The 12,718-nt window shown below is 38.9% G+C and overlaps 1 protein-coding gene across 14 annotated transcripts in view; it reads left to right on the forward strand.

Moving 5' to 3' along the window:
• The window catches only part of LDB2 (LIM domain binding 2), a 209,254-nt gene that overhangs the window by 68,505 nt on the left and 128,031 nt on the right, over positions 1–12,718 (forward strand). For 7 of the 14 annotated variants that reach the window (XM_031553180.2, XM_031553182.2, XM_085223429.1 and 4 more), the window contains exons 2-3: positions 3,959–4,009; positions 5,123–5,225. In XM_031553180.2, the coding sequence (XP_031409040.1) occupies positions 3,959–4,009; positions 5,123–5,225 (154 nt within the window). The remainder of the gene's footprint in view (positions 1–3,958; positions 4,010–5,122; positions 5,226–12,718) is intronic. The other 7 variants (XM_010710366.4, XM_010710364.4, XM_085223428.1 and 4 more) reach the window with 1 other exon arrangement.

A 12,718-nucleotide genomic window follows, 5' to 3' on the forward strand; every position in this document is an offset into this window, starting at 1 on the left:
ACTCATCCAGGAGTGGTGATTCAACCACCTCCCTGGGGAACCTATTCCAGTGCTTCACAACCCCTTCTGTAAAGAAGTTTTTCCTGATATTCAACCTCAACTTACACTGGCACAACTTGAGGCCATTTTCCCTCATCCTGTCACCAGTGAGAAGAGACCAACTCTGCTCTCACTACAAGCACCTTTCAGGGACTGGAAGAGAGCAATAAGTTTTCCAATAAGTTTTCCCCTCAACCTCCTTTTCCCCAGACTAAACTGCCTAAGTTCCTCAAGTTGCTCCTCATTGGGATTAAAACATGCTTTATGTTTAAAATAAAAGAAAAAGTGTACAATCAATGGATATACAGATGGTGTGTGTATATATGTGTGTATGTATACCTACCTACCTATCTCCAGAAGCTTGGCTAATACAATTTATATTGAAGTAATGAGAGAAAGTCACTTACCCTGTCCTGAGCTCACAAGATGAACTCCAGTAGAGTGGATCTCCAGAAGAGATCCTTCCCCACTGGCAGTCAGCTCTTAAATGGGTCTAGGAGAGGTGGAGCCAGGCTCCACCCCTTCCTGCAGCACAGGTGAATTGCCTTCACCTGTGTTCCCATGGCTGACTCATTGCTCGCCTCAGGTGATCAATCAGAGGTTCAGGCTGTGATTCAGCAGCCCCATACAAAAAGATAATGAGTTGCAAAAGCAACAGGAGTAGTCCTTATAAACTAGATTTGGGCAAGTAGATCAGGCCTCTTTTTTCAGGTACTATACAAGGTACGTACTGCTAAGAAGAATGCTTCAGCTGTAAGATAGGCGTGAATCTTCTTGTACCTGCATAATGATGGATGGCCATGTGACTATATAGGTTTATCACCTATGTACTGTACATGACTAATGCACTTTCAGTCCGTTAGTACTTTTCCCTAGAAAATAATTTAAGGCTCAGAATATCAATATTTTACACAGAATTTACATAAATAGCAAAAAATAAAAATAAAAAATAATAATAAAAAAAACACCCAAACCTATGCCAAATCATAAAAACATTGTGCATCACAGGGATAGACCTATAGCTCTGCTATCAGATGGCAAAATCTATAAAATTAAGATACACAGATCCCTTTTAATTTGTTACTCCTGTGAAATTTATATCAGAACCATGAATATGCTAGACTCAAGGCCAGTCTAATTTAAAACTAATAGGGAAAGTTACTGTTTTCTTGTATTCTGGCATTCTGTTTTTAATGGTCTGTCAGTGTGCTCTGAGTATAAACATTAGTGTCAGAATTTTTATGATACTTTATCTTGTGGGTTTCATAAGTTGTAATGGCTGTGCAGCTTTTACAGGTGTATTTAATGGCAAAATTTTATCTGGAACTGCATTTTAAAAGCTCAAGTATAGTTTGATTTGCTGGGAAAGGGGGGAAGGGTGGAATAATATTCTTTCCTTGGAGAGACAGCAGTTTCCTTGTGCAGCATTAACTTGAAAGAATATGAGAAGCGCACACGTTGCCAACAGGCCTGTGGATGTATAGAGTTCTGAAAATAGTAAGTGTCAATAGGGAAGGGTTGCAGGTGCCAGCAGAAAAATGTAAGCTCCCAGGGGAACTATCTCTTTTTATTTTTGCCTTGTCCAATGCCAAGGCACAGAGGTTGGTGTTTAAAATTCAGTTCTTCCCTGAAAAGTGATTACATAGAAAAAGTCCCACTTCAGAACAGATGTGCTTCCTAGGTGTATTCAGAATCACATTTATTTGTTTTCATGATCATCTTTTCATATACTCTTTACACCTGTATATGTTGAGCAACCAAAAGCAATGTGAGGGAGATACCATAACTCTGCCTGAGACCAGCAGGCAGTGCAGCTCTCCTGGACCTCAACACCCACTTACCTATTAAATTAAGATACACAGATCCCTGTTAATTTGTTACTCCTGTGAAATTCATATCAGAACCATGAATATGCTGGGTAGACTCAAGGCCAGTCTAATTTAAAGCTAATTGGGAAACTTATTGATTTCTTGTATTCTGGCATTCTGTTTTTAATGGTCTGCCAGTGTGCTCTGAGTATAAACATTAGTGTCAGAATTTTTATGATATGGCAGCACTCTGGAGATCTTTCCTCTCTGCAACAACAGAAGGCTATGGACCTGTAACGAGATTATGTTGCCTAACCCACAGTGGCAGCACACCAAGCTGTATCACTTCTTCCACCCTTGTTAGCCATAGAGGAGTGATTGGTCTCCTCTTTACACTAGTCCTTTCACATACTTGAACACTGTCATCATATTCCCTGTGAGCTACTTTGTGACACCAAGTACAACCACATCCTTCTGACTTGATGTGAGTCTCTTAGGTTGTATTTGATTGTGTCTTTAAACTCTGTGATTCCTCTTGTTCTCAGTTAAATTCCTAAAACTAGTTCACAACAAGTTATTGGCCCAGACATGGAAGAGTATTCCAGAAGTGGATGGACTATTCCAGCTGAAGTCTTTCCAGAGATGTGCTTGTTAGAGTAGAAGAGAATTATGTCTTAGACATTTATCTCATATGCAGGAGCAGTGGATTGCTGTCATATTTCCTTTATGATCTGAACCTTTTTCTACTGTTCTGCTTAGCCTTTTATCCCCTATTTTGTATTTGTGCTTTTGTCACTTTGCATTATTGAATGTCATCTTCATTTCACATCATTTCTGCAATTTATCCAAATAATTTTGAGTTCCAGTTGTATTCTGCAAAGTATCTGCATCCTATCCTGAGCATGGTTTCACATTTTCACTTTTTACACGAACTCTGCCTTCTAAGTCATTAAATGAAAATAAAGGAATTTGGAAAAAATAGGCTCCACTTGCCTTATTTTCTAGTTGCAAGACCTATTTTGGTTCAACAATCACCATCACAGGCAAGGAGAAAAGGCTCATTTGGCTTTCAGACTCTTAATCATGTAAGACTGTAAGGTGTAAAGAAGAACCCAGCTTGACACTCACATCACACAGTGAATATGTGGGACTTCTAAATGGAAGGGGGAAAAGAACATCATTGTACTTCAAATGTGATTACTTTTGCCAAAGAAATCAGAGTCAGGAAAAAATATTGAAACCCTAGGACTCCATTTACTTGGAGATCCTATTCAGAGTTGAGCCACGCTTCAAATTACAAATAATACCAAGGGTGGAATTGGGAGGAACAATGACAGTTGTGGCAGAAGGCATTCGCTGCTTGGGTAGCTGGATACATCACTGTGCCTCTTCACTCCTGACCCAACTCTCAGGCTGCCTCTGTCCTTTTCTCTCCTTTGCCCCATTCCTGAAGCTTATTTTAATATAAAATATTTTAAAAGTATTAATTTTTTTTTTTGTTATGTTTAGGCCATTATTTCAATGTTTGAGCGTGTGAGTGCACTACGTGAAAGGAGGTTGCCATGGTAATTTCTCATTATTGTTGAATAGAAAAATAATTACTCTGGCAAAATCCCCCGTAACCTGTCAGAGCATAAGTTAAAGATGCCTGGGGGCAGCCTTGCCTTCACCATCCCCTTTTTGGAAAAAAAAAAAAAAAAAAAAAAAAAAAAAAAGGGTGATTTTATTCCTTTTTTTTTTTTTTCCTTCTTTTTTTTTTGTTAGAGTAACTGGATCCTTTTTTAGCTTGGCTAGGGGAGACCTCATTTGTTTTTGTTCACCATTTGGCTGTGAGAGTAGTTGGGCCCACCTGTGACGAGGTGGAGCAGAGAATTAATCAGCAGAGCATATCCAAGCCCAACAGAGGATTTATATATTTTATTAAATGGTTTTTTTCTTAAGGGTGGAAAGAAGGTTGGTGGTGTATTTTCTGTTTTTTTCTTCTTCTTGACATAAACTATGCAAAAACATGAGATAAAGACCTTGGACTGTATTCAAACTGTGACAAAGTCTGGATATTTCATTTATCCAGGGAGAGAATCCACAGTAATTCAGTCTTCACATTTTTCTAGCCCTCAGACTTCTTGGAAGCAAGCAAGATTGCAAATATGTGTGGTTTTGAGGTGAGGCACCACAGTCTTCCTTTTCTACTCTTGTTTCCTGTGTGCATTTGCATCATAAGGATGCTTTGGTTTTCACCCTCACATTGCTGGGTATTGTATGAGTAGTTCAGGTAATGCCAAGCTACCAAGATACCAACAGCTTTTCAACAGCAGAGCTGGAACTGTTCTGTGCACTGTTCTGTAAAGCATTTCCTCCCCTCTTGTTTTGCTGATACAAGAAGTATGGTTGTACTACTGCTGCAGCCTCTCTTTTGGCGAGTGGCAGAGTGCAGTAGCTAGTGATTATTGCTTGGGCAAGACTTTTGAAAGGTGTTGTTAATCACCCAAATGCCTTGTTCAACCACTGAAGGCAACAACCACCATTGTGATGTATTGGATGCTTTAAGTGGAATAGTGTATTAATATTTGCTATTAATTATTATGTTCCATAACTATTATGTTTTGACTATGAGTATTAATGCATGTCTAAGCATACACAGACCATTTAAAATATTGTTTTCACTTCATGTATCACACTGATAAGTAAAGATTTCTCACAACAGTTACATTTAAGTAACTAGCTGGTATTTAATTAACCTGCAGTAGCATTGTATTTTATATTAAATGCATTGGAGGGGAATGGCTATTACATTTAGTTTCTAAATAACTTTCTTGTCAACTCATGCTGATAATCGGGTTATGTAGCATTACAGATTTAAGTACTGAAGTTTTCTCATGATTAGGACCAAGAATTTGAGATACACAGCCCAGAGACAGAGTTGGGGGGCAGGGGGTGAAGTCATAGTTGATATATTTGCAACTGATTTATGAAAGTCTTTAAGGTTTACAGAAGAGCATGTGTTTATGAGAATGAAAGTTGTCACGTGTTTAGTGACAACTGGACAAAATGGAAGACAGTTTATTGTGTAATAAACTAAATGTTTCAGCTCTTTTCTTAAATTAACACTCAAACCTTATCTAAGAAAAATAGTTTGAAATACCTCATAGACATCTAAACCCACAAATTAGGGGAAGACATGCAAACTGTGTGTGATCCTTTGGAATTTCTATTTAAAAAAGATGAAAATATTTTCATTTTGCCTCCTGTTAAGTGAATGATCTGTTACTTCCTAGGATAGTGACAACCTCTGGTGGGATGCCTTTGCAACTGAATTTTTTGAAGATGATGCAACCTTAACTCTTTCCTTTTGTTTGGAAGATGGACCAAAGCGATACAGTAAGAGATACATTTTTTGTTATCAATTTAAGCCTGAGTTTCTATACATGTTTTATCTGTAGAAGACAGTTGTAAACCCGGCAGTGAAAATACCACTTGTCTGTATTCAGTGACCATCAAGTTCATACAATATAATCTTTGAATTTTTGTAAATTAATTTGCTTTGGCTGTGCTTGCATGCTCTGTTAATTTAGTTTCCAAAAACATTCAAGTGTTGAATCTTGTGGGTAAAACTGTTCACAGAAAGGGAACTTTGCAGCAGTTGTCAGCACTTTTGCTGGAAGGGGTTCTGGATTCAAACAGGGACCAGAAAAATTACCCAAATAAGTATCCGTGGTGGTCCATCAGCTGCGTGGGTCTATACTGTTTGCACACATTAAGGACCTGCTGTTGTTAGTGTCTGACCAGTCAGAGCTAACCAGAAGACGACTAGAATACTCTCAATCAAGCACTAAATGCAAGCTTGAATAAAGTGAAGCAGTGAATAAATCTGATGGCATTGGTATCCATTGCCCACATACTCTGAGCAGGAGAAAAGAGGTAAAATTCATCGAATAAATTGTTTGAAGTGAATAATTCACTCAGCTTTAGCACTAAGCAACAGAGAGATAAGTAAACACTGAGAAACGGCGTTGCCAATTGTTTCACTCCATTCAGAATGACCCCTGCTTCACAGTGACAGCTTGTGCTCTGTGCTTAATGCGCTGAATCTTGCAAGGTTCTTATTTTTCTTGAGAGTGACTGATTGTCAGTGTATCACTCACATACTTCTAATTCCTTTTATCAATTATCTCAGGTATTTATTTGACAAGTGAAAAAAAAAAAATAACAGCCACTCTGAATGCACGTTCTGGAGTTACTGCTGACAGAATTACAGTTTCTTGCCTTTCAGAGCAAGTGATAAGTCTGTAAAGGTCCTCAAATTACAGCCTATAGCAACGTTGGTAACAGCTGATCTGTCCTGATTAGGTTGAGTCAACTTGTCAGATATCAGATTTGCTAGTTGTGTTATCAGTCCAGAAGGCACAGATACATCAGCAAAAAAGCAATTAATGTCCAGTTAGATCTGAGGGAGTTCTGTTACTGGAAAACAGTGGTACTTATGAAAGAATTTGTCAAAGAGTAAAATATCCCAGTTGTCACAAATGCTTGATAATGGTTGTGCTATCTGGAAGTGGGGCAGTTTGGTACAGGGCAGTACTGTGATTCTTAGCACTGCTGCTGATAAACACAACTGAAAGATTGCATTACTGTGAACACATTTTTTAATGTAACTGAAACATTACTTTCCCCTGGTTTTAATTTCTGACCTCTGCAAAAACGATTGTAGCGTTTGGTGTTGATATTCTCAGTATCTGCAATTAAAGCTTTGCATATAGTGCTCTTTCCATTAATTCACGCTTCCTTCGTTAGTAATAATTTATGTAGTTCTGAACCACAAGTATTACTGATTCTGACAGAAGCAGTATTCCAGTTTCTTCACAGTATGAAGAATATGCTTGTGGGTTCTCGTTTGGGACCTTCCTGTGCCATAAGAGCAGGCCATGGGGAAGGCTGCCGAGTGCCAGGCCAGCCAAGGCCCTGCTCGCACCTCCAGGGCTAAAGAGGATGCAGAATGAATGCTGTGTTTGAGGGTTTTCTAGTATCATGTCCTGAAATGTGTCTGGGAGCTGAGACCAGAGCTGTACCTCTTTGGACACAAATATGGGTTGATGATAGCTTCCACCTGCAGCAAGCCCTTGCTTAGCACCGCAGCCTGGTGGTCTCCATTTACCCACCCAAACCATGCACAGGCTACATCGTGAGCGTGCAGGGTCTCAGCTCCTCCCCACATCCCTAATGCCGTCTACCAACTTCACTCCATGAAGAGTGAAATTGCCAGCCAGTAAGCTGTGACTCATGTTAGATTTGGTGGGACATACTGAGCAGCTGCTCCATACATGGGGTTTTGAGTGGGATGAAACAGAAGTGCCTGGTCTGCCAGCCCTCCATCCTCAGTGAGGCTCCTGCCTCCTCATGCCAGCACACACTCCCTTTTGTATTTGGAGGGTATTAAAAGCATTGGAGCTGGCTGTGGGGGAAGAGAGAAGACAAATTGTTGATTTGTACTCTTGAAGGCACAAACCGTAATGGAAGGAACCAAGATTACACCTCAGGAAAGAGAAATAGGCATCCTTTGAGAAGTCATTTATAGAGTTGAAATTGATGAAAGATACTGACCCCTTGCCTTTGCTCCAGGATTCAGATCAAAATTGCCTTACTATGTCTTGCTTCAATCTGCAAAGTATTTGCTTACATCTCTGACATCAGTTGTGGCTGGCACCTCATTTTCTTTCCAAATGGGCAATGGTTTCCTGCTTTTGGGAATTTAAACAGTCTCTTCTAGAGCGAAAAAATTCAAACAAAAGTTTTTTGGGGAAAGAGGAAATATATGAGGGAAGGACAAATAGTTGTTCATTGTCCATAGCCACTGTTTTTTTTTTATTATAGGTCATGGCAATTCCCAGTCCTATTATCCTTTTGTAAGGTAATGTCCAGATACTGCCTGAGGCAGGCAGATGGAGGAGAAGCACGAGGTGCACTCCCTCTGCCCCAGCTTCTATCTTCAAAGCTCCCAAAGGGTGTTGTGGGAGACTGAGGAGCTGCCCAGTCCTTTCTGCTTGTCTCCAGTCTCTCCTGATGTCCCCTTGCCCCTCCAGGGTCTTTTACCTGCTGCCTTATATGTTTCTTTTACACGAATTCTGTGGGTTTCCTATCACAGCTGCTCTGGGCCAGAGTTGAATCTCCCTGCACTTTGCTCATACCTGGACTGCTTGACCCTAAAGCTGTCTTCTGAGCATGCAAATCATGATTGGAAATCACTGTATAATGTTACAAGATTTTAAAACAACACTATTTTTCCTTGCCTCCATTTTAATGTTGAACATACGCTTTTGCCCAGGAAACCCTGACTTGTAAACACCTTTTTTTTTTTTTTTTTTTGTATCAGGAAAATAAGCTACTTTTTAAATTTCATGGCCCCAGACTGAAGCTTTATGAAAGTCATGAAATATTTTTAGGCTTGCCTTTCAATTACCATGTTTTACAACACCTTTCTCTATACTGAGAAAAGCAATTGTCTTCCCTTTTCTAGTCTCGCTTTGGGGTCTGCAAGGTTTCTCCTCAACTATCAGCCCTATAGTTCTTCAGTTTGTAGGGGAAAATAGATATGGGTCAAAGTAGGGATTTTAAGTCATTGGGTCATGTTTACTTTACTTTGCACCAGAGAGCACTGTATACTGATAACTCAAGATAGCTTTAAATATGCCTGCGTATCTGTATGGCACAGCATGTAAGGAGTCTTCCGTATGCCCTGGGAAGAGTAGAAGTCTGTTAGTTCAGTGATCCACCAGTGCTAATTAATTTGATTGCCAGGTTTGTTAGACCTAGACAAGTTATCTTCACAGAACGTAATCCTGCCTTGTATAGGTGTGCACTTGAAAGCCCAGCTCAAGTTTTCATGCAAAACTTCTGTGTCAGACCCGAAATTGCTGCTGTGTTCCTTTTGTCTTTCTTCAGAATTTTATTTCTGAACGACTTTGCCATCCCTGATTCCTCTTCCACTATACAGCATTCCAGAAAGAAGATACCATCTTCTTTCAAACAGCTGCTGAAAATGTCTGTTTTTCTCCTGCTTCCATGTTCATATTCTATGAACTCTACTCTGTTATTAAATTCTATCTTGAAATTGAGTTTTAATGGGAAACTCTTCTGAAAATAAAGAGATGTTTTGCTGTGAAAAAGGTGCAACTGATATGTGTTTCCCCCAGTCTAGCTTTTTGGCTACAGTGAAGCAAAAAGATCACACATTCCGGTGCCTAAAGACAGGGAAAGATTCCAAATAGATGCTGTTTTCAACTGAATTGAATTATATTCAAGAGAAACTTCAGTAGTAAACCTGTGAAATTCATTTCAGGGAGAACAAAAAGAAATTTGCATTGATTTATTATTCTCTGGTTTACTGGGTCAAGACTTAAATAGAATTTAAAGAAACAAACAAACAAACAAAAAACAGGAAAAGGGGAAAAAAAAAAAGAAAATATGCCTAATGTAACAGATTTTTTTTTCCCCGGTTGTGGATAAAACATATTCGTTTCCCGTTAAGAGCCTCCTATCCCTGAGCCAGAGTAAATACTAGACTCTGATCCATTGTTGCCCAGGTTCTTTGTTTCTTAGAGACAAAATATTTCCAGAACAGATAAGAGAAACAAGTTTGATTGACAGCTCTTAGCAGAGTCTCATCAGCTGCTGTGCTGACAGCCTGGTGATGCGCACTGTGCTGATGTGGTCGGGACTGACAGCTGATTGACAGCCCAAGACTGTGGAGACAGAAAAGATGAAGCATGCTCAGTAAGAATAATGTGCAGTGTTGATGCAGCACTGCAGAGAATAGGAGCTAGGAAGTTAACTCTTTCACAGCAGAGTGACACTGTAACACATAATGCACATAGCTGCCACTGTACAGAAAATTAGAGCTTGCCTATGTTTCTGCTCTATTCACTGCGGGCTGTTTGTGGAGAAGCTGTGTGCTGCAAAGAAGCAAAAGCACAAGCTATCATGTTTGTAGCTGTAAAACAAATTCATGTATGGTAGCTATGATGGAGTCTTCCAAACGATTTACTTAAGTCTATAGGTACAGAATGTATTGTGCATTTCAGGCAGTTTTTGTGGGCTTCCATCACCAAATTTTGTATTCCATCACATAATTTTACACCGCAGAAATTTCAGAAGGAATGATCTGAGTTCTTTTGCTCCGTGTATTCCTAGAAAAACAGTGTTTTCAGTTGTAATGTCATTCAGGATCTGTAGATGAGAATTGAATATGTGTTTTGTGTTATGATTGCTACTGCAGTTTGGATTTGGAATGTACAATAACATGCTTATCATAGTGTGCCCTAAGTGCTCATTTTTCCTATTTAGTGCACGTGCCCTTGATTTTACTTCATTTCTTGACTATTCATAACTGGAAAGCTAAAAGTGGAGTTTTGTAGCACAGTGAACTTGGGGCCAAATGGTGACATCTTTGGCTTTAAGGTGCTCATCTGGGTTTCCCACTGTGTCTGAGGAATATATCACACAGACGCACCTTAGACTTTACTACAGATTACTGAATACTCAGCCAGTGAGCTGCAACAAATCCATTCTACCTTTGTCACTGCCTGTAACGCGTGATGTATGGGCAGCTTGAAGACTTGCTGTATAACTTCTGCTGGTGTAACTGCAGAAAGCTACGTCTAGTGGGCTTTTCTTACACACAGGGAATAGTTTGGGAATAAGTAGTAAAAGTTCACCGCACATTACACACTTGCTTAGCTGTTGTCGAAAAGATTGTTTGGAGAAGTTAGCATGCCACATTATCACCCTGGGTTTTTATAAACTTGTCGTCTGGTTTCTCTCACATAACTCTTACAGAGAAAATTAAAGTTGCCGAGAGAAACAGTTTGTAGTTTTTCCAGGTACATGCTCCTTCTTTTACTTTTTTTTTTTCCAGAGAAATCCCAGTCATTAAACATGATTTGAGCATTCAGGTACAACACAGTAAATTGACCTAGCTTAGTAAGCGGGACAGATTATTCTGTGTGACTGCCTTGGCTCGATCTGTGTATCTCTTTTTTTAGTTTTATCTTCAGTTTGTTTGCAGTACTTTTCAGATTCATTTCAGCATGCAGATGAAAAAATTGTTAAAATTGAGTCTAGCATATCCACAAGTGCTGGTGCATCACTACTAATACACTCACTTCCCAGTTAATGATCTCTGATTGATAACTGCTTCTTAAAATTGATGTTTAAGCATTTCTCAATCCAATCTATATGTGCTCTGCATATTACTTATTTTTGTTTATGATATAATGTAATGCTCTAATACGTCACAGGTGTTAAAGTATATTAGCCCTGTGTACTTGTCACCTAAACTTCTGTGAGCTCATCAAAGAAAAAAATCATATCTGTTTTACAAGACCTATTTTACATAAAACCATGTTGACTGGCATTAATTATATTCCTTTCACTTCAATCTTTGTTAGTGCAATCATGTACAATTTTTTATCTATTTTGTCTGGATTGATGTCAAGATAGTAACTGCATTACACTACACCATTACCTTGCTGTCTAGTGTTTCTTCTTCAATATCAGCACAACAAGTAGTATTTTATTTTTTTTTTAATTTCCTCAGTAATTCTTTTCTTTTTTAAAATAGCATCAGATAAAAACATGCAAAAGAATCTCTTAGAACTGCTAATCATAAAATATTTTCTCCAAAGAGATGCTATTTAAGATTCTACTTAGTTGCTGATGGACTAGGAGGCACTTGTCATCTCAAGATCAATGTTCTTTCAAAAAGTAGTACAAAAAGGCTTTTCTTTTTATTTGCCATTAACACAATTCCTGTTTCCAAATGAAGTAATTTTTTAAATATAATTTTAAAAAGCTATTTTTTTTATCATACATGCAATCATAGTTTTTTCATTGCCATCTTCAGCATCCCATTGTAATATTTTACGTTTTAGAGTGTATTGTGTTTTTTTTTTCTGTTTGCTTTTTCTTTCCATACTCATCCTAACTATTGGGCTTTTTTTTCCTCCTAATTAGTGTCTTCATTTTTTTCTATTTCTTATTTAGCCAAAGTTGTCATCTCTCTCACAGTGTAGTTACAGCTTTTCGATATCTTATCAAATTTTGGGTATCTTATCAAAGACTCTTAAGCATACTTTTTCTCCATAATCTGTCCCAGCCAGTTGAGCTTTGGACAATACTGTATCTCTCCAACTGGGAATGCCTTTTCTTTGTCTTTCTTGAATGCATGTTTTGGATGGCATTCATACAGAAACATGTTGTCTGATTGGAGAGTGTCTAGAGAAAAATAAAAGTCTTGAAAATAAAATTTATTAAGCAAAGTGAAAGAACTGGAGTTGTTCAGTCTGCAAAAGAGAAGACATGGGGAAAAGAGTGAGGGGAAAATGAGACGTAGTGACAGCACCTGTAAAAGAAAGGCACACGGCCTGTTTCCATATCCATGATGAGCAGGAGAAGATGTTCTGGCTTTAGTTTGCATGAAGAGGTGTATGGAGATGTTAGTTCCTACTGATAAGGAGCAGGAGGAGATGCCCCAGGGGTGCTGCAGAGCCTTCAGCCACGCAGGGGCTGAGCTGGGCTCTGCATCACCCCATGGGCACTTGCTCCCTAAGTCGGCACCAGCCCCAGCCCTCTCTTCAGCTGCATCCCAACTCTCATAACAAGCTCTGAAATTATTTTCTCATCTTGGGTGCTAAACTTTTTGTCATTAACAACACCCTGCTGTTCCTCATTTGTAGCAATATGAATAATGTTTTTCTAATACTGCTAGCTATGCAAGACTTCCCACATGAATCTTCCACTGATTTCTTTCATAACAGGCATTTTTCTTTTTCTACATATTGCTGACAGGCACTGAAGGAACAATTCCTTCCATTCACTGA

Source organism: Meleagris gallopavo, chromosome 4 (assembly GCF_905368555.1).
Source record: "Meleagris gallopavo chromosome 4, MGAL_WU_HG_1.1, whole genome shotgun sequence".
Lineage (NCBI taxonomy): Eukaryota > Metazoa > Chordata > Aves > Galliformes > Phasianidae > Meleagris > Meleagris gallopavo.